Genomic DNA, 26,993 nt, shown 5'->3' with positions numbered 1-26,993 from the left:
GTTCGCTTCCCTTTGACTCGCTGCTTTACACTTTAATTGTCTTTTTCTTTCCCCTGTCGTTGCGTTTCTCGTCGAAGGTTCTCACCGATTCGATCACCTATCATTGGCGTGTTCCTTAACATATAACTCCCTTCATCGTGTTACCTCGAGCTGCCACGAGACGTGCGCAGCTCACTGTCACGACGTCTTCCACAAAGCGCCGTAAGGTAGCAGAGCCTCGCAGACCAGGAACCCTTCCGGGTTTGTCGTTTGCCTCGCAGGCCGGAAGACGTCACGGACACCACAACTCCGATACAACCTCGTCCTCGCCACCAAACCCTCGTCCGTCCTCCGACCCTAGTGCGACACAACGCCAAGGCTCTTCCTCTCCTCCGCAACGTTATATCCCCGCCCATTTGCAGGAGGAAGTGCTTGGGGCCAGATCTACCCCGGATTCCGCTGGTCCCATCGACCTCCCATCCGCAGCTTGCGCTGGACTCTCTCTCGCCAGCGATCCGCCCACAGATATGTCTGGTTCCGATCAGAGAGATGGTAGTGCTCCGCCCGCTGGGCGTGACATCCGCTCAGCATCCCCCGGCGTGAAGCGGGCGGCTCCCGATGCCGAACAAGATGTGGATATGGATTTGGGCCCGACCGAGAAGGAGTCCCAGTCGGACAAGATGGATACAACCGGAACGGAGGACGACGATTCTACTTCAAACGATGTTTCCGGGTCTGACAACGTCTATCCCTCCCCCTCTAGCATGTCGACTTACACCGCCTCTACCGCGACCAGGGCTCATTCCAAGGCCCTGTCTTTCACCACATCCGAGCGACCATCCTACGATGACCAGGTCGCGAAAGTAACGTGTTTCATGATGCAGCCCCTAATGGAAGGACAGAAGGGATATGTTGTGTCGATGGCATGGCTAAAGCGGGTGCTCTCTAGGAGCTCTACTCATGCAGACAAAACGGACAAGACTGCTACAGAAGGAGAGGTTGGTCCGGTGGACAATTCTGACTTGGTTCTAGTCACGGATCCTGCGAATGCATCCTTCAAAGACGAAAAGGGAGAGCCCTTTGTACCCTTGCGCCCAGGTTTGCAGATGAGCGAAGACTTCGAGATTATACCTCAAGAAGGATGGGATCTGATCATGCAGTGGTACGGTTTGGCAGATCAGTCACCAGCCATTGTTCGCTACGCCCATGACACCAACGTTGGCGGGGATTCCGAGAACATCCAGTATGAGATTAATCCGCCAATTTTTACGATATTAAAACTTTCTCGCCTGTCCGCGGGCACTACTCCCCAGTCCCTGAGGGAGAAAAACATGAAGCCCGTGCGGATTCTGGCTAGCAGGCACTCCAACTTCCAGAAGTGGCTGAAGGAAGCTAAAACAAGGGCCAACATCGATATGCCGACTAAAGTTCGTGTTTGGAGAATTTTGGGCGGTTTGGGCAGCGCAACAGCATCTGCTGCAATGACCCCAGCTGCATCGCGAAGCGCTTCACCGGCGCCTGCAGCGTCGATCGTCGCCAATGCCGGTAACAGTCTCGTGATCGATCTCAACACTTTCCTCTCGCTGTCCGAGGGTGCCCAGAGGGAGTTGTTTGAGGACGCTAAGGATCAGACCGCCAACCCTAATTATAACGGTCGGATGACATTGGATCTTGCTGGACTTGGCGGTAGCGATGTCGTGGTGCTAGAGGAACGTATACCCGGTGGGGAGTGGGTCTCAGAGGCGTCCAAGCAGACACTTAATCGCCTTGGTGTTCCCTCGGGTAGTCTCAAGAATGGTGCTTCCTCTAAGCTGAAGAACAAGAGCCCTACCGCCAGTGGCCGATCGTCTCCAGTACCGGAGCCTGTTAGGGGACGACGGAAAGATGGGAAGCCTCGCGGCTGCACGGGTCTAAGCAACCTTGGAAATACGTGCTACATGAACTCTGCCTTGCAGTGCGTACGAAGCGTTGAGGAGTTGACCTATTACTTCTTAAGTATGTATTGATCTTCGCTTACGGCATTCCCCACCAATTATTACTGACAACTATTGTCTGTAGATGACGTTTATAAGCAGGATCTTAACCCCAGCAACCCGCTGGCTCACAACGGTGATGTAGCGAAGGCGTATGCAAATTTGTTGCGTATGATCTATGACGAAGCAGGCCAGTCCTCCTTTGCTCCCAGGCAGCTGAAACACACAATTGGCCGCTACGGCCCAGCATTCTCTGGTTATGGACAGCAGGACTCCCAAGAATTTCTGCTTTTCCTTCTTGATGGGCTACAGGAGGATCTGAACAGGATCCTTAAGAAGCCCTACATCGAGAAACCCGACTCCACAGATGAAATGGTTCATAATAAGGCGGCACTTACTGAGTTCGCGGACAAATGTTGGGATATTTATAAAGCTCGTAACGATTCTGTGATCACAGACCTCTTCGCTGGGATGTACAAATCAACTCTTGTTTGCCCTGCCTGCGACAAGGTCAGTATCATCTTCGACCCTTTCAACAACCTCACGCTCCAACTTCCCATCGAAAATCTCTGGGGTAAAGAGGTATTCTACTTCGGTCTACACAAGAAACCAGTTCGGTTTGATGTAGAGATCGACAAGAATTCTAGTGTCAAATCCTTAAAGGAATTAGTCGCCAAGAAGCAAGGCACCGATCCTGAACGCCTGATCATGGTCGAGATCTTCAAGCGCAAGTTCTACAGAATGTTTGATAACACGAGCTCCATTGCTGAGTGTCAAATTTCTGGCAACGACGAAATCGCTTTCTTTGAAGTCGAGTCCGTGCCGACCAATTACAATCCGGATAAGCCCCAGAAGAGTTATTTCTCCTTCAGCAGGTCGGATCAAGAGGAGATCCCAAATATTGACTCCCCGAAGGCTGACCGTATTCTGGTGCCTATTTTTAACCGCGTGGACCGGTCAAAGTCAAAACGAGATCTTTTTGGTGTGCCCTCGTACATTGTTGTCACTCGGGAGGAGGCTTATGATTTCGATGCCATCTATGGCAAGGTCCTTGCTGGGGCGGCCACGATGACCACCCGTGACTTTTTGAACGAGGAGGTTCTCGGCGAAGATCAGCAAGAGGCAACTCAGGAAGACTCAGATACTGTTGTCATGAACGACGACGACGCCCAGTCTGCCGATTCCAAGATCAAGACATCTTCGGTGGACGGCGAAGATGGTATGGTGGATGTGTCCATGCGCGATGCAGACTCTGCCTCCCAGACTGGCGCTGCGCGCTCTGAAGGCTCTATCCCTGCTCGATTTCGGGACATGTTCGAACTGAAGATAATGAAGGGTAACGAGCCAGTGCCCCTAGGCTGGTCTTCGGTAGAAGACAACAAGGAATACCCCAAGATGTCGTTCCGTATAAAGACGAAGCCAGTTACTCCACCAGAGGAGGTAGGTTCCATACCTGATGTTCTACGTGTTTCAGAGTGCAAACTGATGGTCATAAGCAGTCCGAAGAACCATCCGACCCTGCAGATTCGAAGGCTGCTGAGAGTGGATCAGCTTCGGGTAGTGATGCCGATAACTCTCCAGATGTTTCTCGCACCCCAGCCCCAGTTGCCAGAGTTCAGATTCGACCCTTGGTTCGACCAGGCGAGGGACTCGTTGTTGACTGGAATGAAGAGGTCTATGACGCTCTTTTTGGCGGTAGTAAGAAAGACCGAGATCCCCTTCGCGGCCTGCCAACATGGCAGGACGTTGAGCGGGTAAATGACCCCGAGCTGAATAAGCGACGTCAACTCCGCCAAACCCGCAAGAAGAGGGGCGTCACCCTTGAAGAGTGTTTAGATGAATTCAACAAGGAGGAAATACTTTCCGAGAACGATGCTTGGTACTGTCCACGCTGCAAGGAACATCGCCGAGCTAGCAAGAAGTTCCAGCTATGGAGGACACCTGATATCCTTGTCATGCACCTCAAGAGATTCAGTGCTAGCCGCGGTTTCCGGGATAAGTTGGATGTGCTCGTTGACTTCCCTGTGGAAGGACTCGATATGAGTGGCAGAGTAGAAGCTCCTGAAGAGGGTAAGAGCTTAGTCTATGACCTTTTCGCGGTTGATAACCACTACGGTGGTCTGGGAGGTGGTCACTATACTGCATATGCCAAGAACTTTTTTACTGGCCAGTGGAACGAGTACAACGGTAGGTCCAAAGCACTAACATAATAATACTATAATGGCTGACATGCGTAGACTCGAGTGTCTCACGACCTATTGACCCCCAAAGTGTGGTAACCTCGGCTGCCTACCTCCTCTTCTACCGCCGTCGGTCCGATCGCCCGCTCGGTGGTAAGATCCTTGAGGAAATTACTGAGTCATCTACCCGACCGGCGAGTGAGGCTGGCTCGCCGAGCGAATCTCGTGGGCAATCTCCGTCGGGGGACGGTCGGCGTCTCGGCGGCTCATCCCACAATGGGTCGTCGAGCGTCTTAACCGGAGTCGGAGCAGCTCACCAGGAGGGAGATGGTGGTTCGCGAACCGGAACCCAAGCGAAGAACGGGGATGAGGCCGCGCCCCCTGGATACAACAATCGTCCCGCTTCTAGGGAGAAGAGCGTTGGGAAAGAACACCGACTGGAAGGTATGAGTTTTGATGAAGCCGAGTTCGGTGATGGAGCGCAATCCGATCCGTTCCGCTTCCCGAGTCCGCCCTCGTGGTCTTTCAACCGAGTCCCGGATGCTCACGGCCGTTCACAGATGACCACAGCGCTACCGGGATCCACCTCTGATGACGATGACCTGCTCGACGACGACGCTAGTAACCAGGCAGTTGGTGGAGGCGACTTTAGCGATTCGGACCTACGGCTGGCGTCTTTAGCGGACAGCCCCGGAGATCACGGTGCGGTATACCCCGGGACCCCAATGGAAGAGACTCCCATTCAGGATATCCATCCTCCGTTGGATGCAGATGACGACGACGACGAGCTACCCGTTGTGGAGCTACGAGTGAACGATGAAGACCGGATAGTGCCTGAATAGACAGGCATATTCTGTTTTGGAAACGCGACATGAACGATACTGGTACTCTGTTCGCTTTGTCGGCGACATCATGATGCTCCCTGTGTGGCTGATGATCTCAATGAAGGAGTCTATGGTCTTATTATAATTACACTTTCTTTTCGTTTTTGTTTTGAAGAATTCCCTATGCAGGTCCCTGTATAGGGACTGCGTTTTCCATAACTCGGAGGTGGCATCTTCGGTGGGTTTGTTGCATATTGTGAAGAGAATATGGACGGCGGGATCAAGCTGTCCTTGCATTTACATTTTGATTATTGAGGAGGACCTCTTTTCGAGCCTCGACACCGTGTTCTAAAAGCATTTATTTTGCCGGTCATGGTAGAGCAGCATGGCTGCATTGCATGAAGATATGCATTCGTTTTCTTCGCCATATATGTGGTGTACTAAAGATATCGTAGTGATAATATAGTAGAATTTTAATATATGTGTCTACTTTAGGAGACACAAGATCAGAGACAGAAGTGTACACATACAGATTGACAGTCAAGGCAATGCATCAAGCAACGCAAGTGACGATGTCCGAGGTTCTTATCAGATGTTAGTTCCGATGACTGGTGCCAGTCATCTGATGTACAATCAGCCCTGTGACGTCAAGGCATCTCAGTATAATAAGTATGGATCTAATACATTTTACCTCAGTCGGTCATACTGCTGTGAATTCTATTGTGTGGATGGTCTGTATGATTTGCAGAAGTACTATTGTGACATAGACTACGGAATGGGTGCCTTGAGCCTGAATTAGATGAGTGGTAAATCAGTTGGATGGCTATTGACACCATGTGCCGTGCATGTGTCTTGTCGAAACAACTAGAAAGAATTGATAGACTAAGCTGTAAATTGTATTCCGTGGTCAGAATCCTCTACCATGGTTTCAAGGACCAGAATGTACGAGTTCGAGTCACGGTTAACTTGGAAACGAGTATGTACGAGATGAATTGTTAACTTGGATATGTGATATCCATGAATAGAAATATCATAAAATAGTTCAGATTACAAAGTAGAAATATCACCTGTTCATGACCTAGTACTATTGAAAACCACAGGGCAGGTCAGAAAGGCAATTCCCAAGCAGAATTTCTTCCATCATCTGAGGTGGTCAGGTACCTGAGGCTTCTCACTATGGATAACTATAAGAAAGTCGACATTTGCCTACACTAGGTTGCCTTGTCATTGATAACAAGCTTACCTCAAGTGAATGACTGCCCCCAATTCAATCCCACTGGATTTCACAAGTTACCGAAAATCGGAGTAACCTCAAATTATACCAGGCCTCAGACCCTCGTCAGCCTTTCCTTCCTTCCCAGTCGCTTTTCACCTGACCTTCCACCCTGGTCGTGTATACAAAAATAACATCCACCAAACTAATATCAGCAACCACAATCAACTACCCACAGCCAGAAAGCCAGCCCCTCGCATCAAAAAAATGAATCCACCCAAAACACCCCCTCAAAGCCTACACCCCAAATTCCTCACATCGGCTTTCAAACCAAAAGAATCAACTTCCCCCCCTCCCACAACCCCAGAACCCCACAGAGACAACCTCAGCGACATCCTCAGTGACAGCGACATCAGCATCCTTGACCTCGGCCCAAGCCTCTCGGCCCGCAACACATCTTGCTACCAAACATCCAACACGGTCAAGACCCGAGACACCAAGCAGTCCTCCTCTCTCACCATACCGCTTACCCATGACCATCTACAGAGAAGCCTAACCACGGCCCAAGACTTCAAGGCTCGACCTACTACCACATCTCCGTCAATGAAAGATGCAACACAGGGAGTGGACATCACGCCCAAGAGACTTAAGATGAGGGCCGGGTCTGTGAGGGGTGCTTTGAGAACTTTTTCGTCGCCGCTTTTGTCGCCTTTGAGGGGTGGTACTGCGAAGGTTGGGGGGCCGGGGGTTAATCGGGCGAAGACCTCATTTAGGGGTGTTGGGGGCGTTTTAGAGCGTTGAATTGAGGCTTGTCTATTTGAATTGGATGGTTTTTGCTGGATGGGTGAGTCAATTGGTATTGGACATCGGTTTTGAGGCGTTGCGGGCTTATCAGCTGGACTTTTGTGTCTCTTGTGCTCTGTTTTGTGGTTTTTTCCGGTATTGCTGGTGATTGGTGATGGGGTAGTTAGGATATGGGCAATTGATGCATAGGCGCATTGGAATACTGATGCCAGGGTTCGGATAAGATTGACCAAAGTAGGGGTTTCTGTAGGATCAGGCTTATCGCCTATCCATGTTCTATATCCACTAATGGAATGTGACAGTCATCAGTTCGGGATTTACTTTCAGGTAGTTGTTGTGTATAACTTCACCGGATTACCACGGTGTACAGTCCACTGATATACTTGCAGTTGCTGTCGCACAGCTTCGTGAGGTGACTTTGGCTTTCAATCATCGTTCCAACCTGAGCTACCATTGGAAACAACTTGAGCCAGTCGGATCGAGGATACGGCTTGGGAACATATCAATGAATTTCTTGAAGAGGCTACCTGTCGCAGTGATCTAGAAGCCTAATATTTATGAAGTATAACAAAGAACTGTGGCTTCATTGACCATACTGCCCGGAGGCTTAGGCCATTATGCAAAGTGCATTGTCATACGTAAAGAGATAATTGAAAAAGAAAAAAAAAATAAAAAATAAAAAATAAAAAAAAAATAAAAAAAAAATAAAAAAGGCTTTATGGTGACTATATAGCAACAGTGGAAACCAAGATTACCCATCCTACCAACTTTACCTTCATTTGCTGATCTAAACATCACTATGTCGCCAACCCATGCAGTCTATCTCCGGAAAAAAGCTCACAGGGCCGCCCCTGGACTGTGCAACCGTTGTCAACATGATCCCCAGCCAGAACAAGCGTATGTTCGAGCAGACACGCATCATCACCCATCGATGCTCCAGCTAGCAATCTCGAACCAGACCTAAGAACGCTCCGATCGCCCACACGCAGTGGGTGCATCTCGAACTCCCCTCGCGTATTTAGATGGCACACTACACTGGCGTCATCAGCCGCCACACGATCCCCAAACGTCACCAAATCTGGTTCTGTCTAGAGAATATCAGGATTCCCGTCGGTCGCCAACGCGCAATCCTTGCCCACAGTGGCTCCCATTGCCCGATAGAAGACTGGTAGATATGCCGTGCCGGAGATGAGGGTCAGGATTCCAATGTTCCCGGGATAATGATCGATGTGCCATTCGATCGCCAGCATAATCTGCCAGCGCTGTGAATAGCTGCTCATATCCCAGGGATAATACCCCTCCCTCCGCCGTCCCAAGAGCACCCATTTAGCAGCGATCGTGAACCCCATGACTGCAAGGGTTTGCAGGAGGACCATCACTGCCATTACTAAAGTGAAGATCCCGTAGAAGGAGAGAGGGCGCCACCAGTATGCCTCCAATCCAGAGAATCCTATTCGGAGCAGACGACGGACTGGTAGCCTAATAGCAGCCCAACATATTCTATAGAATTAGATAATCGTGTAAAGGATTCCAATTCTTAAGCGATTTATTCTGTTCCAATTTATATACAAGTTCCCTATAAATCTGAACGCGTTTAATCCTCCTAGTATTGCACCCCTTGTAGCCGTTGGCCACTAGCTCCGAAGGAGCCCTTACACTTTCAAATATTTCCTAAAATTTAGCTAATTCCTCCTATTTCTGGCTATGCAGCTACATTAATAAATTAGTATAAATCCTAGGCTTTCTTACTAATTTATATTAACTAATAAATACTAAAGAATATATTCAAGAAATTAAACAACTTATAATTATATAAACAAAGACTTAATAATAACGCCTATACACAACTTCCTAACACCAGTCAATAAATATAGCATACTATAAGTTTATATACAAAAGTCCAGTTAACAATAGCTATAATACTAAACTTAATAGTTTTAAGAGTATTAACGATAGTACTTAATATTATTTATATTTTACTTTAGAAAGCAGCTACTGCAAGCGATAATTTAAAATATAAATTTTTCGAAACTAATCCTTAAACAATTTAATTATATATAATTTAAGCGCGAAGAGCGGGCGTATTCTTTCCTATATCAGCCTTTAAGAGATAGTTTAGAGATTGTAGTAGGGGAATAGTACTGTTGATAAAATTATTTCACATATAGTGGAAACCCTAAGAATGACCTGCTGGTGGGTTGTATTGATAATTTATATTAAATATCTTTGTATCACTGTACCAGTAGAAAGTATTATTATCTAGTAGTAAGCTCCGTATAACTGAATATATGTAAAAGTAATGATCTAGCAGAAACCACCATAGTAGTATACTCCACTAAATTGCTGTAACTAACCTTGTGATCTCTTTCTATTAAAGCAGACATGGGTATCACACAAGGTTCTTCTGAATCGAACTTAAACTAAACAACGCCAAAGCATCCATCCCAAACTGTTCAATCTGGTTTCTGTATCTCCATATTTGCATTGTTGATTGGTTCGTGCATATCGATGATGTTGTCGAGGCACACATCAAAGCCCTGGATCCAGCCATCCCGGACGGCTCGAGGTATCTGCTTTCGGGGAAGGGCGGGAACTGGAAAGAGGTAGCAAATATAATTCAACGGGAATATTCAGGCCTCGGGGCAAAGATCACAGTGGATATTGAGGAAGAGTTTCTCTCAACGGACAGTGGCAAAGCAGAAGCAGAGCTGGGAATGCAATGGCGCTCTTGGGACCAGATGGTGCGAGATGTAGTAGACCAGCAAATTGAGTTTAGGAAAGCTGGATAAAATACTACATACTGAGCTTCGGAATCTATGGAACTTTCTTAAGCTCAAAAGATATCCAATTTTGTTGAGATTTTGAGGTTTAAAAACGGAGCCTGGGAGGACGAAGTCCAGGTGTTGCAATATTTTTGACCACATAATGTTCTCCAACTACGATAACCAATATGAAGCAATTCGACCCTAAATATTTATTGTTATTCCTCGATTTCTGGTGGTTTCAAGTCTCTGTTAGATCGAGTCTTATACCCACATCAACGAATTTCATTTTACGATGCAATGGACTGGACGAGTGTGGGAGGAGGCATGACATCTTTCTTAGATCTTAATCTTCTTCCAATGGCAGGAATTCTCTCACAGTCAGAGAATGTAGAGGCCTTTCTGTGTGGTATTATTTGATTCATTACCTGGCATTGCCATGAGAATCAATCGAAATGTTACCATTTTACTCTAGATGACATCCCAAATCGCCTCTGGGGCTACCCGTGCCCTCCTTTTTGGTACCAGGACAAAGGGATCGCCCATGGCAGCAAAGAGAAGGCTTGGGACGGAACGTTTGGGGAAGTGTTTCCATGAGCCTGGCAGGGTTCCCAAGGCATGTCAACAGACCAAAGTCACTGTCGCCGAGTTACGACTATTTTAGTACGAATCCGGGGGCTGTGATGACTTTTGTCTTTTGTACAACGACGCCAGTCCTCGCCAAACTACGGCTCCAGCCAGCATAGCATAGTCTCGAGCTTTCAAGTGGCTGGGACAGCTAACCGACCCCCTGGCTATTCAGTATCACAGTACTTGGGAAACTTTCAATCGAGTGACCGCGAAGTGACAGGGCTTCAAAAAACCGCGGCAGGTTCAGGATCAACATTTCTAGGCCTTCTCAATTGGGAATTTATCCTTCTCCAATACATTTCGACCGCTTTCTTTTCATTCCTTTTCCCACTTTCTCTTCTTCGACCTTTTTTTTTCTTTTTTCTTTTTTCCTTTTTCAAATTGGTGGCCTGAACCTCTTTTTAATTCCTTGCTCTATATGGTATTCAATTAGCTTTTCTACTCTAATTATAGCAAGCTACCAACTGCTATCGACCAGGACCCACGCCCGAGTCCCGACTTAGAGCCGGGTTGGGGCAACCATCTAGTGATTGCCTCAGGCAACACCAGTTACAAGTTAGATATAACTGACCCTATTAACATAACCTAACCTAGCCACACACCAGTCCAGTCAGATGAGGTGTTGATCCTTAGATATCAAGCTAGGACCCAAGGCTGCTTGACAAGATCTTAGTACGCGCGCTTTTTGGCCATGGTATTGTATCAAGAAAGTTTCTCGCTCCCGTGTTTCGAGATGATCAGATGTTCAACGGAATTCAACCCGAATGGTGTGGCGATTATTTTTATGAAGCTTCAACTCGATCTGTCCTCCCGAATAAATTTGTGAAGAATCTTCTAGTCTGTGAGGATATATCAACCAAGTAGACCTATATCGGCGCTGTGGTGGCAAATAAAAGTTGCTCCCAATTCTAGACCTGTCTCCTCTAGACAGTGTACATACTGCAATCACTTCAGGATATCTATTCGAAAGTCTAGATTCGCTGGACCTTTCATGGTGGTTGCGACTGTCATCGCTATAGTCTGAATGTATGACATAACCGTGGAGTTTAAGATAAATACATTCCCACTACCCTGCGAGTTGACTTCACCTATCCGACAAAACCCCATTTCTAACTAGAACACCATCAAATGAATCACAAACCGTAAACTTCACCATGAAGCAACTACTGGTGTTGTCTGTTATGTTGGCAATGACCGGGGCGACCGTCTCCGCCGCCGCGATACCTGCGCAGAAGGTTCCCTTGACACGCACCAACCGAAATTGCGATGGCTCACTTGCTTCTCCTACTGAATTGACTGAATCATTTGGCTTTGCCAACCTCGTTTAACCGGCATCCGGTAAACTGGTCGCAGCTGTTGTCTTACAGGGTGCAACGCCTAGCGGTACCTATAAGGTCCGGCTCATTCAGGCTCCGATGCCGTCGCCTTGCTATGATATTCCCAGCACCACATTGATCACGGACAGCTCAGGCAATGGGAATACAAACTTCCAACAACCGGTGGATCCGAGTGCGACAGCCGCATTTGTTGATCTTAACAACCTGGCCCATCCCAACGATGACTACTTCACCACTAATCCGAATCACTTTAAGCTTTCTCCTCCAGCATAGAGGGGATGATTTTGAACGTCAATAGCCTGCTGTGTACTGTCTGTTCCTGTTTCTGCTTTACTTCATGTATTTGAGGTATCAAAGTAGCACAAAAGTGATGAGTTACGCGTCATTGATCAGTCCTACTGCACCTCGCTTGGATATTTAGCTACCCCGAAGAAAAAACGACTTCGTCGGTGTTGTACTCGCAAATTCAAATGCAACCGAGAAGTACCAAGATGTTGGAAATTTTGATGAAGGCTTGACAGACTCTTATTACTTCGCTAGAAGGAGCGAGACGGAAGGGAACGAACTCGTTTCCGCACGTTGAGCATCGAAAAATATGAGAAAGCTCTTCCGCGATCTGCCACTTGTTGTTGAGGAAGACCATTCTGTTCGTATGGAACATGCATTAAAGGTAATGCTGCTTGTTTCAGATGTCGACTAAACAACTGCGAACAAATTTTCGTAGGAGCCGTCAGCATAGGGTACGTACGAGACTCCCTAAAAAGGAATACCCATGACCGACGAAGCCCTGAACCGTAATCAGGATCATGACCTACCAGAGACGTACGATACTAAACATCCATTTTTTGTACTAACGGTTGAACACCCGGCCAAATATAAGCTGTCCTCCAATATATCCAGCTTAGTGTCCTTAGTAGCTGATATGATATACGTACTAGTTACAGAATCGAAAGCCCTAAGAGAATGGTCCCAATATTCTTTATCAAAAGCTGGACTCGATATCTTGTAAGGCACTTAACCTAGGGGTCAGATGACACAAGGCTATATACCACAAGAGCAATATTACCCCCGAGATAGATCTCGCGGACCTAGAGCCTACTAAGTAGCGCACTGCATAGCCCTAAGGTCACCCGCCTGTGCCGTACAACTAAAGAAGCCAAATTCAGATCTATTTGTGGATGGACCCATCCTATTCCCGTCTCAACCCAAAGCCCGTCTAACAGCTCAACAATAGTCAGAGATAGACATTACAGGGAAGCGTACCGGACATTTCAAGGACTACAGGACAAATTCCGGGGCCCCAACCTGATATCAAGTCTAGTCGCGCTGGTCGCGGCGGGGTAATTAATGCCTGAGGCATCCACCGCTGTCTTTGCCAGTTTGAGGGTGTATGGTGTCTTGCAAATACGTATATTTGTAGAGTGTTGTAACTCATGAATGCGAATGCCAATGTCTCGAGAGACCTACAGGTTTGTATTCGTCCTGAGCCGCTAGTCCAAGAATGATGATCGCAGTGTAAGAGTCACAACATAGCAAGTTAAGTCACCTACTGACTGGTCTGGGTCCTCGGTATCCAGCTCATTCAAGGGGTTAGTTGTGCCCAATCAGAAGCATTCTTGGGCCTCAGCGTAGATCCTCGCCAGCAGTCCCGGCGGTTGAGGCCTGCAGGACAAAAAGGAACGTGCGGAGGCTTGGTGGACTGAACGCAAGGCTGAAATCGTTACCCCCGCTCCAAGTTCTTTTGAATGAACATCGTACGTACATGTTAGAACCCCCTTGAGAACATTTCCAGAAACTGCCTCTATTCCATCCAAATTTCCACTGAGGGAATTCATGTAAAATGGAGACAGCAGGACTCGCAATTGGAGTCGTGGGGCTCTTTGGACAGGTTTTCGCTGGAGCAATCAAAGGTATAGTCATTCAGCCTCCAGAAAACAGCCCGCTCTCGGTCACTCCCATATCAAATGAAAGCAGCGATCACCAGCGAATCGGACTAATAGCGTCTGAACTGTAGCAATTAAACTTATTCGTTCGATCAAAGATGCACCCAAAGATTTCGAGCAAGTCCTGTTGGGGTTTCGACTGCAAGAAGGGAGGTTGATGAGTTGGGGTGAAGGAGTCGGTCTGCTGCAAGCCCCGGCAGCTGGTGACGAGTGGCGTATCTCCATCAGCCAACAAGACCGGTGGGTAGCCCAGGACCTTCTGGACAGTGTCCGGTCTGATATCCAGCAACTTCTCAAGCCCCTAATAACCAAGGCGGAAGAGGTGGACCGCCTCACCGCCGCGCAAGAACCGAACGAGAGGGCATTGAACGCCTGGTTGAGGGAAATGGAGCGCAAGCAGAAGGAACTTAGCAGCAAAATAACGTGGGCCACCCTCAGAGGGGACCGTCTGACATCCTGCCTCCGCTGCCTAACCAGCACCATTAATGACCTGATCAGTCTCACCAGTGAAAAGACGCAGCGGGAAATCCTCCGCAAAGTGAACTTAGTGTATGCGGAGCTCGTCCTGGTCCATAATAGCGTGGACAAGCTGGGACAGTTGTTCCACGCCCTCGCCAGTGCAGAGAAGGGGGTCACCTTGACTCGCTTGGCGCACTTCAAGGCTGCCATGAAGGAGCGCCAGGCCAAGCTGTCGCTTCATCCCAAATCACAACTGTCAAAGGGTGCCATTGAAGTACTTGATCTGATCGAGCAGGACGAGCGCTGGATGGCCCGTTATGACGATCGGAAAGGCTTTTGGGTGGAATGGAAGAATTATCCAACCGGGAACACCAGTCAAGGACCCACGAAGGAGCAGATTGAGAGGTTTATCATCCAAGAGCTGGTGGGTCTTCTGGCGGAGGAAGATTCTCACGCGATCCAGGTCCCTCAGTGTATTGGATATGTGGATGACCACCCGCGTTCTGATCGGTTCTGCTTGCTGTACAAATATCCCAAAGGCGTCACAACGGACGCGCGGCTCCAGACGCTTTTCAGCCTATTCAGAGAACCCCAACGTCCAGACCTAGCCGACCGAATCGAACTGGCCCGTGCAGTGGCTCAAACGTTGTATTATCTTCACACCGTGGGGTGGTTGCATAAGGCGTTTCGCTCGGACAATATTCTATTCTTCCAGGAACCGAATAAAGGCGTGGAATACAGCACGCCCTATGTGTCGGGATTTGATAATGCTCGCCCATCGGGCCAGGACCAGATGAGCCAAGTGGCAGGGGCGAAGGAAGGGCTGGAGTACTATCAGCACCCAGACACGCTGACCGGATTCGATGAAGAAGGTAGAAAACCATTCCGCGCCACCTTCGATGTGTATTCTCTCGGCATAATCCTGATCGAGATTGCACACTGGAAACCGTTGCGAGAAATCCTCCGGGGCAGCGCGGTACGGCCTTGGGAAGTCCATGATGCCCTTTTTCGAGACCCTCGTTGGCTCCAAGATGTGGGCTTCGCCGTAGGTCGAGCGTACGAAGACGTCGTCCGGACTTGCCTTCAAGGGTGGAACAGCCTGGGCGCTGACGGTGTGGAAGAGACCAGTACGGAGGGAGCTCTTTGTCTGATGACCAACTTTGAAATGATGGTCCTCGAGAAGCTCCACAATATTCAAGTCTCGGGCTAAACCCGTAGCATCGTGTACGAAGGAGTGTAGGTTGCTACCAATAAGAGAATCGCATTCCACCAGTGATACAATCATAGTGTGACTAAATATAAGAAGAATATGAAAAGCAATACCAAGAGACCACTGCAGGAGAAGAACCATCATCCTCTCTGTCCAGCCCCTTAGGACCCACACCACCTCTCTCAGACGACCATTGTACTGTCCGTGTCAAAATCCCTTATGTGCATAAACTCCGGAAATCCGCACTTGCCATTGCGTGAGAAGCGGCAAGGATATTCCTTCTCAAGACAATGGTGACCAAACAAACAATCTTTATTAATGCACTTAGTGCCGTTTTCACATGGCTTATTACGAGTCAACATCCGAAGCATAAATAGCTGATCATCCGACGCCGAGTAATCCTTCTGGTGTTTAAATTCACAATTCGGGTTGCGGCAGCCACGGGGGTCGAGGAAGGAAAATCGACACAGGTTCAGACCCTTGACGTAGTTATAACGTTCTTTTGCAGTGTCGTCCCAATTCCGGCCACTTTTAATAGCCTCTATGTCCAATCGCTCGCGGTTTCGGTTCAGGAAAATGGCCTCTGGTTTTCCGTGGGAATAATGAGGAGCCTCTGGTGGAGGAGTTCCCATGCTTAGGCTTGACTTGCTTCGAGACATGGTAAGGCGTGTGACGGTGTCGGGGGAGTTCCATGGGTTAGTTAATGGCTGCAGTGCACCTGTCTGCCCTATCTTCAATTTTTCCTTCAACTCCTCCAGCTCGGCGGCAATGGTCTTATTCTGAGTCTGGCACTCTTCCAGGTCTCTTTCTTCACGATGATTACTACTGGATTCGCCACATCTAATCCCAAAGAATCCTCAAGGATGGAGAACTTACTGACGCTATCATACTTGTAAGTGAGTGCCGCGCTCGCGGCCTTCTCGCTCTCATACTTGGAGGAGAGTTTCTCGTACTCTTCTTTCAGTCGGTCATACCTCTCCAGAAGGGCTTTGAAGCCTACACCGTCTTTGTCGCGGCGACAGCACATCCCATGCAGTCGACCCTCGGGATCCATCGTCGCGAGTTGGGAGGCGACTTCGTAGGCGCTCGGGCGATGCGCCGGGTCCATCGCTAACATACTGAGGATCAAGTCTCGGATGCCGAATATCTTTCCGGCTGCGGCTGGTGGGACCACCATCGTCGCCCAAGCTAGTCGGGAACAGGTGTAGGTCCGATGAAATCTGTCGTTCCCCAGCCTCATTTTCCACTTCCCCAGGTCGCTTGTGGTACCGATGGTGTCTTCCATGTCTTTCCGCGAACGGCCCATCAGGAATGTGAAGACTTCCAAGAAGACCAGACCCAGAGAGTAGATGTCAGACTTGCGACTCCGCTCCTCCCCGCACAATTCTTCGGGCGCTGCATAGATCTCGGTCCCATCAAACCGGGTCCTTGCGGTCACCGTCGAGTCGCTGTCCTCGAAATCCTCGGACACATTGAAGTCAGTGAGGTAGAAGGAGTTGCGGTCGACGAGAATGTTACTAGGTTTGATGTCCTTGTGTCGAACTTTCCTGTTGTGGATGTAGAGGATGGCGCTTGTAATGCATCCATAAATTTGTTCCAGCCGAGGGCCGACCACTCTCGGGAGTGACTTCAGACTGTCATCGTCCACACTGTGGATCCATCCCAGCTCGTACAAATACTTAGGTTGTGGTGAGCCTGCCTGACAGTTGTCTAACTCGCGTAGTAAGGCCGACAGGTCACACGTGGCACAAGGGAACAGCAAGATGTGAGTAGTGTGATCTTGATCGTAGGATCCCACAAAGGAGACAATGTGGTGATGATCAAGTTTCTTCAGCAAATCGATTTCGTTCTTGATATTCTTCTTGGGGAATGATGCCGAGGGCATGACACTCTTCCTGGCGAAAGCAATCTCTGCATTATTCTTCGGATGGGTCCATATCGCCTTCACCACTCTTCCTGCGCCGCCGTGACCGATGGCGTCCGACCCAATAGCCAGGGGGGGCTCTTCCGTACGGTTGTAGGACGGTTCGCGCCCCTTTCCCGACCAGTGACCCTCCACCGTCTCAAGGTCGTCCAGCAGTTGCCGTCCCCTGGAGGGTATGGGCCTGACCTCTGACCCCATGGGAATCCGAAGGGGATATCACGCGTCCGTTATATAAAATGCGAGGAGTATAGTACACGTTGCAACTCTGTCTGAGTATGATCTCCCACAATGGTGGTGAGAAAGATTTGAAGGAGTTCTCCTCGGGGTTCCATGTCCTTGCGGCGCGTCGACGACAATCGCAGCCTTGCGATCCTTTTACCCCGCCCTTCTCTAGTGTATTTCCAAAAAAAGCAACATAACGCATGGGGACCAGGGTCTCAGGATGCTCTACGCTCCTAGTTATTTGCGGACTCCTCATCTCTTCTTCATACCGCTCCTCTTTTCCCTTCAGAACAACTCGAAATCTGCTGACTATCAGAGAAGAAGACTAGATCGTTGTGCGTCAAATCTCTACATATATGTAATAGAAATCCCAACTTGAAGCTTCGAACATGTATGTAAGGTTTGACATTAGGCCTAGATAGGGAAGGATCTCACCGATCACAAGAACTTGTACGTATGGGGTGTCAGCTTTAAGGGTTCAGGGTTGAGTGGCTGGGGTTCAGGCATGAATTCTGTACGTGATGAGGTCACATTTCGGAGCCCGAAAAGACAGAAACGGGTCACAGTTGAACGGGGTCCAAAAAAATCTCGGCGGTGCTCAGAATTCTGCCACTGCCCCTGACTCAGAGTCACCAAAGAGTGAGAGTTATATTTCGAACACAACACTGTAGACGCATATTAAGGTTTCGTCGCTTTTTCTGAACTTCTCGTTTCTTTGAATGCAATAATAGATTATAGGAATAACTGGGAAACATAGTCTTCAGAGAAACACCAGGTAACCAGAAATGTACTCAATCTTGACCACACTCCATTTTGTCTGAAATGTACTTGGCCGTTCGCAATGCTTGGTTGGGGGTAGAGCTTCAAGGTTGCGGGCAAGTACAGCCTAGAGCGTCTTTTTCTTCCCAGTTTGTAGGTAAGTAGACTTGAAAAACTGTAGAAACATCCATGCCAGAGAAACAATGAAAATAATACCAAGCCATGTCGCAGAGGTATGGCTGCCCTGGTTCGTGCAACTGACTGTTCGTACGTCGCAATATGACTCTCCACGAACCGCTGCGCCTTGGGAAGCCGGCGTCTCTACAGAATCTCCCATCGTCCTGTGTTCGGTGCAACGATTGTAGTCAACAGGAACATCATAATAGATAAAGAGGTAGCATGGGCAGACAATAATGTCAATGAAGAATTGCACGATTTGGATGGTTGTCATTGCTGCCTTAACTGATCGAGGCACTGCAACATGAATCGATTTCAATGCGTAATAGGTATACTGCAACTTTTTGGTCAGCCCCTTACCTCCTTCAGGCTCTGGTATATTTGATCAGCCCTTACCATAAGTGCATGGACGCCAGCATTAAGGAATAATGTGATTAGTGCCGGCGGGGGTTCAGAACGAACTGAGGCCCACCCGAAGAGAATAACACCTGCATGGTGGTAAATTTGGAGTAAAGAAGCCTGTCGGCCTTTTGCAAGAATAATAGCAGTATCAATAAATTCATAAAACTTCGATATGTAGAATGCCCAGCCGACAAAGACTAACTCCTGGAGGGTTTCCTTATGAGGTACGATCTGCCCACCTTGACAGAATAGGTCTGCCACCAGAACCGTATAGAATGTATCATGTCTTCTGGGCCATGCGTTTTCAAGTGTTCGAACAACCGTGAAAACAATCCAGGTTGAATAAAGAGCTAGAAGAACGTTATGTAGGATAACCGTATGTCGGAACCACCTCGTTTGGCTTATCGCCCATGGCTTCCCGTGTCTCCTTTTGTTAATGTGATTCAGAAGTAGTGCAACAATTGTATACATGACAATCGCAGCAAGAGAAAAATTCAAGTGCGAGGTGATGCGGTAAAACGATATTGGTATGCCGAGATGTGCCAATTTGCAAGTTGGAATGGTCGGCTTTGGTTGAGTCCGATCAACCATGGAGAGGGATAACGGCGGAAAGCCAAAGTGTACAGACATCTTGTAAGTCAGCTATATCAGATACAACTAGACAAACAGTATCTCTGAAGAGAAGCCTGGGAGATATTAAAATTGGATCAATAAACATAAATGCTGTGCTAAAGCTTTTGAAATGGAGAGGGTGGTCACTAGCTATATCTAGCCCATTATCGGCAAGCATCTGTCAACAATTTTGAACTTATCGACAGAGTGCTGGTTATCCTAAAATATTAGCGAATTGATACAACCAAAGGACCTCGTCTTCTCGCAACATACATGGCAGTGCGCCATGCATAACCCAATAGACTGGCAGCATTAGAAAAAGAAGGCTTATAGCAATGTGAAAAGGTCGGGATTGTATATGGGGATTCGCTCGGCAACGAGTATATAATGCACACTTGGCCAACAATTTCCATTGTTGAGGTAGGGAAAGAGGTCAGGTGGATAGCCAGAGACCTCTTGTGGTTTTCTCCATTTCTTTTCCCTGTTCTCCTTTCTCAATGAGATTATGCTGTCCCTACTACAAGACACATGCTCATTATCCGAAGTTGTTACTCAACCCTGAGTTTGATCCATTCATAGTGGTATTGACTTTCTCCGAGTTAACGTAATGAAGTTGATTGATCCAAAACTGTCATTTTGCTGGCTCTTCAGCAGGGTGATCAGCGCTACGCAATCCACTCAGAAACAGCTTTTCTGTGATCTTGTGCCCTGATCATATGGTGGTCTGTATCACATCCGACAAGTACACAACTTTCGTATATGTGAAAGCATACAGCGTAGGACATCAACCATCAATGCTACTGTCAGTCTGGGCTCCGTCAGCCTTATCATGTATACGCGACACTACCTATATCTTTCCCGCTTAGTCGGCGGCGATAGACAGCAGGATATAATAAGACAACAGAAGATCACAGCTGAGAAGCTTTATATGAGCATGCACCAAGGTCTGTATTATATAAGAAAGGTGCTTATACCAGACAACACATTGTGACCAGCTTTGGACAAAGAGAGCCCACTGTTGTGAAAGAAGCTCCTTGTTCTCTGTCTGCTACTGGCTGGTACTCTTTTCTACCAAAGCTGTGATAGCCATATAAACACCGAGTCAGTCCGTGTGGTGGCCGGTTGCACAATAGTATTTATCCTCCGTAAACTCCCAATTCAGTGCCTGATCTGGTCTGGACCACGCGACTGACTTTTCGATTGACGTGATAGATGTGACGAATTTTTAACCGGCGAATATCTTTGCAATGTTCAGCTAGAGACTCAAGGCCGATAATCCCATCATATACATTGATGGTCAGCGCGTTTGCACTGCTCGTAGTGTTACATACCTACTAATATATTATCCCGAGCGACCAGCCAATAAACAAGGCACCCCGGCTGGGGCCATGGAAACTAGTAATAGCTAATGCTGATGTCTGTGTGGCTACAAAGAATATCTGCCAGCCTTTCCGAGCGGAGCGACATGGCCCGTGACATATTACTATACTTCCCCTAGAGCTGGTCCGACTTCTCGTCGTTACAAATAAATTCCGTGGCTTCTTTGGGACAAAGATAATTCGATACTCGAACAAGTAATATGGGCTTACATGGCAAAGGGGAGCCTTGTACTTGGGTGATGAGACGGATGATATGGGTTGCGAAATGCACGAGGGCAGAAGTTGGGGAGGCCCGGGGGAGGGGGGGTTTATACTAGCAGTCCTGTTAAGGCTGTAAGGCCCTAAGGCTGCGGCGGCACGTCGGAATGGTGGAGGTGGTTCACGGGTCCTCTCCAAATTGTTCAATATTGGCCATGACATGATGCTGTAGGAAAAGCCTCTATTCATTTGTATTAATATACGATACTCTGCTAATTAAAATCTATATTAGTGAAAGTGCAACACAGGCTTAACGAAAGCCGGGTATCTAAGACTAGATTAAATCCTTTCCCATGTTAGGGGGCGTCTTGTATGATGGGCCAGCCATCGATATATCCCAGATAACTATATCCCAGTCGGGCTTCCTGTTGAAATATCAGCGACGTGACACGATATGAGAGATCTAGAGAGGGGCTGAGGACTAACCCAGAAATCATAGCTGATAGTTGTGTTTACTGATCTGGTTAGCTTACTCGTCCTTGGGTACCGGAAAAGAGACCCACAGTAATGATAATAAAGAATATCTCCAGTCTCCCCAGTTAAAACACCCTGCCCTCCCGGCGCGTAGACGTCGTTGTTAGAGCCATAGATGAGTTCTCCTCCGCCCTCAGCAAGCTCTTTTCCTTGTTTGTCTACAAACGGACCGTGAGGGCTCTCGGAGCGTCCGACGCGGATACTATATCTATGTTTTTGTTAGTGTGAACAATTGTGAAACCAACAATAAATACTAGAGTTCCCATTGGGAATGGGAGGAGAGTGAAGGAATATACGAGCAAGGCTTACTCTTCACCTGATGGTGGAAGGTTGTTGGGATCATAATCGCAGCACTGGCCCCAGCTCAGCCAGAGATAGTAGTACGGTGCATGGTAAGAGATATAAGCACCCTCAACCGGGCGGCGACCGGACGAATCCCGACAGAGTGGATTGGTGTTTTGGTTCTGTGACTTTACTTGCTCAGGCTGCGGATGCTTTGCTAGATGATGCGCATTGGATCCAGTTGTGTTGCCGACCGAGCAGAGGTCTTCATTCAATGGGACCTGCCATATTCCAGACCAATAGCTACCGAAGATCAAAAGTCCTTGATCATCGGTGACCAGAACTGCAGGGTCAATGGCATTTACCTCATTGAATGGATATTCCTCCGAGCCCTGTCCTGTGCCCGACTGAATAATAGCCCCGTGGTCTGTCCATCCTCCTGGACCCGGTGTTTGTGATGTGGCTACACCGATAGCACTGTCGCGACACCCAGCATTGCTGACTGAATAATAGCAATAAAAGATCCCGTTCACTTCGATAGTCGTAGGAGCCCAGGGCTTTGCGCGGTCACCTTTGGGGATGATGCTGTCTTGATCCAGGACACTTCCGATCTGCCTCCACGGTCCAGCTAGATTGGATGCCTGATGAATAACGATGTGCTCTCCTACACCATAAGCATAGTAGATGCCATTGACGTTGATGACGGTTGGGTCATGGATCTTGAGGTCGGTAGCTTGTGTATAGGCTGAAGATAAAGGACCTGAGCGCGGTATGCTCCTGCATAGAGAGACCGTAAAAATGGAGAATAATATCGGTATGAGGACCATCTTAATATAACCACGATTGAACAACCATTTATTATCAGGTATGGGAGAGTTCAGGCTGGGTACGAGAAATAGCATGCTAATAAATGGTGCCCCCAGCAAGCCCCTTCTCGGCGGTCGGGAAACTCGTCCCCATACTCCTGATTTTTTTCTCGTTCTCCAGTTTTCTTTTTTGTGAGCACGGCAGATCAGAAAGTGTAGCAGCATAATCTAGCACAGGGTCACCCGAATGCCCCCAGGGGTGTAGTATCCCTAGTCTAGAACGACAGGATCAGCAACGATTTACTCCGATAGGAGACTGTTCAGTGAATAATCGGTCCTGCAAAACTCCGTTCTCAAACACCCTGGACGAAACTTCTAAGATACAAATCAGGCTATTAGGACTGGGGTGTGGGCCCTTGTTGTAAGAAATGCAGATGCAACCGGTAGTGAATAGCTCGAACCTAAGTGTGACCAAATTTTGGACCCCGTTGGAGAAAACTTATAGTTCGTAGATACACAGGGGATACAGTTCATATGTTCATGACCGATCAACACGGATGATCGCCACAGGTAGCCAGGATTGGTATCATGTTTAGTGAGAAGGTGTATGTGCCGAAAGGAAGCACTCCGTAGTACGGGACTTCTTACCGAGATGTTCATCAGTTGTAACTCTTGCGTAATCTCTGGGAGGAAAGGAGGAAACCCGCACTGGGACCACTCTAGAGGGAATTACGACATCACTCGAATGATTGCAGAGAGCCAATGCACTTACTAATATAGCAACGTCGGAGTCGGTGATCGCCGAGGGATTTTCGACGTTCGCATAAGGGATGTTTATCCCATTATTGCCTCAAGAAGTGGAGCCGGCTCCTTCTTACAGACTTTGAAAGTTGACTCATCCATTGACGCGCACTGCTTCCCGGATACATCAGAGCTGCACCTTTATCAAGTAAACGGTCGGAAGATCGTTATGGGTGGGTACCTGAACGGAGAGAATAAAGTTCCCTACGGAACGCAACCGTGGACATAAATAGGGTACCATGTATCATGTGCCGCGCTCAACTCTGCTAGTTAAACAAAGCAGCAAGACAAAAAATACAATATCTATCGCTTCAAATTCTACTGTGGGTTGGTAGGGGATGGATCGATGAGGCTACATTTGACAATATCGCCTCCGAAGGATGACTGATCTGCAAGGTGATCAACGGATTTTCGGCCGATCTAAAATAGAGGACAATCATTGCGCCCAATATCAAGCATACATCACGGTAGAGCTCATGAAACATATAATTAGAAATCCACCAACGCCGAGTAGTCTCACTCTCTGAGTGCGATTACCGGGGGAACAAAATGCCCGATGTAAAAATAAAAGCCATACCCTCACACACCGCAAGGGGGTTTAGCGGACGACGATCTTGTCCACTTCATCCTTTGCCTCGGTCCATGTCTCGAGGTTTTTCCGGGCCCAGTCCAGATGGCATCGGGCATATGCGACCTACAGAAAATATCTCAATATTAGCGTTTCCCTCGACCATATTTTGTAGTCCTCGTTCCTTACCATGTAACGTCGCAGATCACCCTCCTTATCCTTCTGGAATCGCTTCAAATCTTGCAAGACACCTGTGCTAGCGTCTTTGACGTCCTTTTCCGAAACCTCAAGCGCTTGCTCCAACTGTGCATATTTTGTTAGTAAACTAGATATAGGGAAAGGGGGCAAGGGCCATAACAGCCCAAAGGCAGTGTGGTTAGACTAACCTGAAGTAAACTCTCCTTCGTTTTTCCAATCTGATCTCGTCGCGTCCTCTCCGGGTCAACATCAACGAACCCGTGGACGGCGTGGCTGATACGCCCAAACAACTTGTTCGTCATAAATGTCCCACTGGCTGACTTGCGATGTGCTGGAGACGAGGATGTCTCAGGCCGTCGTGATGGAGATACCGGGGGTAACGGCGCATGCGAGCCGATCGATTCCCCATGGGTAGGGGGAAAGTCTGAATCGATAGAGGTAGTATCTTCCGGACCGCCGGGGCGAACATCTGCTCCATGACTGCCCGGTCCGCTCGTAGCTGACGACGTAGATAAGGAGCGTTGCGATCTCGTCCCTGATCCTTGAGGTGACGTCCGATTCAGGTACTGTTCAATCCGCTTTGCTTCCAACTCGCTCCGTTCCAGAGAATCCAGCAATGTCTTTTTCTTGGCTAACTCATCCCTTGTCATCTCTTCTTGCACCCGCTTCAGCACCCGATAACGTAGGACACTACGAACAATGCTAGCGAACTGTGCGCTTTCCCTCATAGGTTCGGCAAAGCTGGCACTTAATGCATTGGAGAGCTCCTCAGTTTCGATGTAAGATGTGTCTGCTGCCTGACCAATTCGCTCAATTGCCGCGGCTACCGTGGGTGATTGTTCGGACAGAGAGAAGCCGTTGTATCGTGCCCCAAGCTCCATGAGGTCTGCTGACAATGAAGATAAATGCGCCAGTGTTCGACGATTGACTTTCTCGATATTCCCTTGCAATAGCAGCTCAAGCTCCCGTGTAGATGCCTCAAAGTTGATGAAATATGGGTCCAATTCTTGCTCGCTCAATTTGCGGGACTCCGGAGGGAAACGTCCTAAAACATCGGGGCTCGGCGCATCGACTGGGGGAGGCGCAGCTGAAGCTGCATGACCAGAAGTACCCTTGAGCTTTGCAGAAGAAGATGGCACCGGTAGCCAAGCGTGTGCGGCTGTGGGGTTGGCGGGATCTAGGGGAGGTGCTTTCAAATTGTTCTTGGGCACCGAGGATGCGGGGTGAGAATGAAGGACCTCGCTCTATATTAGAATTAGCCTTTACCGCCGAGTTCGCAGGCGCTCGGTTCATACATACCCAGCTAACATTAGGATCTAGAAACCTCCACCAAACGCCGTCCTCACGGACTTCCTTCATTCTGCGACAGCGATTCAAAAAGACAGCCAGCATCCGCTTTCGGAGCTCAATTATCGCAGTATCCTCCTTAGCCTTGGTAGGTTTGGCTGCATAATCCGCCATTGTATGTTTCTCAGGAATGGGCGGGATGACGAGTGTGGGATGGAGGTTCACAAGAGTCTGTCGCAGGGAGGCGAATTCAGAGTATCGTCGCCGGACTTCCAAATCCTACATATGTTAGTCGACTCTATAGACGGTCTCCTACCTGCATCATAACATACTCCAGTTCGTATGGTGTACACGATAAAGCTTCCACCACCCTCGTGGTTCTTGCCGGCATCGGTGATCAGGATCGGCATCTCCGGGTTCTCATAGAGGATTTGTTCTATGCGGCTATCGTAAACGGACTTCCCGTAGTAGCCATGACTGGCGGGTTGGTTGTCATATCCTTCATTTTCCTCGTCGCTAAAATCCCGCGGGTGTGAAAGGTAGTCGTCGGTCGGATCCTGGGTTGACGCCTTGCTGGAGGGGGAGGGAGGAGTGTATTCGCGTTCGTAGAGAGCTTGCAGAGGTTAGTCTGCGCGCATCGAATTGGGCAGGGAGCCTTACTTGGAGAAAGGTTCGCCGAATGTAAGGATTCGGAAAGACGGGCTTCGGGATCGAATGCGCCGTATGGGTTGTTATCCTCGTCGTTCCACATGGTGCTGGTCCTGCTGGGAGACCGGAGACTGGGCAAAGCAGCCCTGGCAATTTAAGAGTCCGAGATAAGCGAACAACACATAAAAGATGACCTGTCAGTTGTAGGAATAGTTATATAGAGGACACAATTAAGATATTACTCGGTTCAAGCTGTTGGGTAAAGAGGAAGCAGTGAGATGGCTGAGCTCAAGGCATCAATAGCTGGAACCGCGGGAAAGTCACCGCCCGCAACCATTCGCGGGGATTCAACGTCACTGACTCCGGGGAGCCACAGGAACCAAAGCAGTCATTCTTATCAGAGTGGCTCGGCGCGCTAATCCCGTTTCGGCGGTCCACGTTTCTTCAACAAACCCACAACAATTTATAGAAATATGGTTATATACGTTTGGAGCAGGTGTTATATACTCTCATTTCTCTTCGATTCTGACTACATGATGATTTACTCAGTACGGAGAGGCTACCCACATTGCAATGAAACCGCCAAAGATCTACGCATTCTCTAATAGCTAGCTATGTGAAGTGAAGCGTAGCTTCGACAGAGAAAAACCAGCCTGGAATGTTGGACAGCCCCCTCGACCAAGGGCCTGAAATCAAGATATTGGAGAATTTTACTGATACACAGTACTGTGAACTTGTAGATGGCATCATGCCTCGGCCCTTCATGATCCAGCGAAGCTCATTTTAGCTCCGTAGCCAAGCCTCGTGTACTCTCTTTTACCACGGCTCGGCCAACTAGGTTGTCTTGGGCTAGGCGTGACACCTTCCAGAGACCAAAGTCAT

At 48.4% G+C, this 26,993-nt stretch overlaps 9 protein-coding genes across 9 annotated transcripts; 4 read left to right on the top strand and 5 right to left on the bottom strand.

Moving 5' to 3' along the window:
* Positions 1-5,379, top strand: BDV37DRAFT_235119 (putative ubiquitin-specific protease UBP12). Its single transcript, XM_032080440.1, has 5 exons — positions 1-1,974; positions 2,038-3,392; positions 3,452-4,139; positions 4,190-4,576; positions 4,693-5,379. The coding sequence occupies exons 1-5, from the start codon at positions 507-509 to the stop codon at positions 4,722-4,724; spliced, it is 3,930 nt and encodes a 1,309-aa protein (XP_031947121.1). The 5' UTR covers positions 1-506; the 3' UTR covers positions 4,725-5,379.
* A 1,057-nt stretch (positions 5,380-6,436) lies between these two features.
* Positions 6,437-6,970, top strand: BDV37DRAFT_277455 (uncharacterized protein; the record flags this gene model as incomplete). The annotated part of the gene is made up of 1 exon (XM_032085774.1): positions 6,437-6,970. The coding sequence occupies one exon, from the start codon at positions 6,437-6,439 to the stop codon at positions 6,968-6,970; it is 534 nt and encodes a 177-aa protein (XP_031947120.1).
* Positions 6,971-7,770: 800 nt separating this feature from the next.
* Positions 7,771-8,358, bottom strand: BDV37DRAFT_277454 (uncharacterized protein; the record flags this gene model as incomplete). Its single annotated transcript, XM_032085773.1, has 2 exons — positions 7,771-8,061; positions 8,113-8,358. The coding sequence occupies 2 exons, from the start codon at positions 8,356-8,358 to the stop codon at positions 7,771-7,773; spliced, it is 537 nt and encodes a 178-aa protein (XP_031947119.1).
* Positions 8,359-11,572: 3,214 nt separating this feature from the next.
* Positions 11,573-12,059, top strand: BDV37DRAFT_235117 (uncharacterized protein). Its single transcript, XM_032080439.1, has one exon. The coding sequence runs from the start codon at positions 11,781-11,783 to the stop codon at positions 11,973-11,975; it is 195 nt and encodes a 64-aa protein (XP_031947118.1). The 5' UTR covers positions 11,573-11,780; the 3' UTR covers positions 11,976-12,059.
* Positions 12,060-13,542: 1,483 nt separating this feature from the next.
* BDV37DRAFT_277452 (prion-inhibition and propagation-domain-containing protein) lies at positions 13,543-15,314 on the top strand (the record flags this gene model as incomplete). The annotated part of the gene is made up of 2 exons (XM_032085772.1): positions 13,543-13,612; positions 13,717-15,314. 2 exons carry the CDS (start codon positions 13,543-13,545, stop codon positions 15,312-15,314), a joined length of 1,668 nt encoding a protein of 555 aa, XP_031947117.1.
* A 182-nt stretch (positions 15,315-15,496) lies between these two features.
* BDV37DRAFT_277451 (protein kinase family protein) lies at positions 15,497-17,436 on the bottom strand (the record flags this gene model as incomplete). Its single annotated transcript, XM_032085771.1, has 2 exons — positions 15,497-16,122; positions 16,191-17,436. 2 exons carry the CDS (start codon positions 17,434-17,436, stop codon positions 15,497-15,499), a joined length of 1,872 nt encoding a protein of 623 aa, XP_031947116.1.
* Positions 17,437-18,346: 910 nt separating this feature from the next.
* BDV37DRAFT_267471 (elongation of very long chain fatty acids protein) lies at positions 18,347-19,428 on the bottom strand (the record flags this gene model as incomplete). The annotated part of the gene is made up of 2 exons (XM_032084037.1): positions 18,347-18,730; positions 18,793-19,428. 2 exons carry the CDS (start codon positions 19,426-19,428, stop codon positions 18,347-18,349), a joined length of 1,020 nt encoding a protein of 339 aa, XP_031947115.1.
* A 1,915-nt stretch (positions 19,429-21,343) lies between these two features.
* Positions 21,344-22,705, bottom strand: BDV37DRAFT_267470 (arabinan endo-1,5-alpha-L-arabinosidase; the record flags this gene model as incomplete). Its single annotated transcript, XM_032084036.1, has 4 exons — positions 21,344-21,412; positions 21,474-21,502; positions 21,551-21,729; positions 21,831-22,705. The coding sequence occupies 4 exons, from the start codon at positions 22,703-22,705 to the stop codon at positions 21,344-21,346; spliced, it is 1,152 nt and encodes a 383-aa protein (XP_031947114.1).
* An 893-nt stretch (positions 22,706-23,598) lies between these two features.
* On the bottom strand, positions 23,599-26,412 carry BDV37DRAFT_235111 (PX and BAR domain-containing protein). The gene is made up of 6 exons (XM_032080438.1): positions 26,124-26,412; positions 25,796-26,076; positions 25,476-25,742; positions 24,365-25,420; positions 24,168-24,281; positions 23,599-24,104 (listed from the first exon to the last, which is right to left on the bottom strand). The coding sequence occupies exons 1-6, from the start codon at positions 26,212-26,214 to the stop codon at positions 24,009-24,011; spliced, it is 1,905 nt and encodes a 634-aa protein (XP_031947113.1). The 5' UTR covers positions 26,215-26,412; the 3' UTR covers positions 23,599-24,008.
* Between the last annotated feature and the right edge of the window lie 581 nt (positions 26,413-26,993).

The sequence above is a fragment of the Aspergillus pseudonomiae genome (assembly GCF_009193645.1).
Source record: "Aspergillus pseudonomiae strain CBS 119388 unplaced genomic scaffold BDV37scaffold_1, whole genome shotgun sequence".
Taxonomy (NCBI): Eukaryota; Fungi; Ascomycota; class Eurotiomycetes; order Eurotiales; family Aspergillaceae; genus Aspergillus; species Aspergillus pseudonomiae.
Note: the sequence above shows the minus strand (reverse complement) of the source record. Positions and strands in the feature narration are given on the sequence as shown.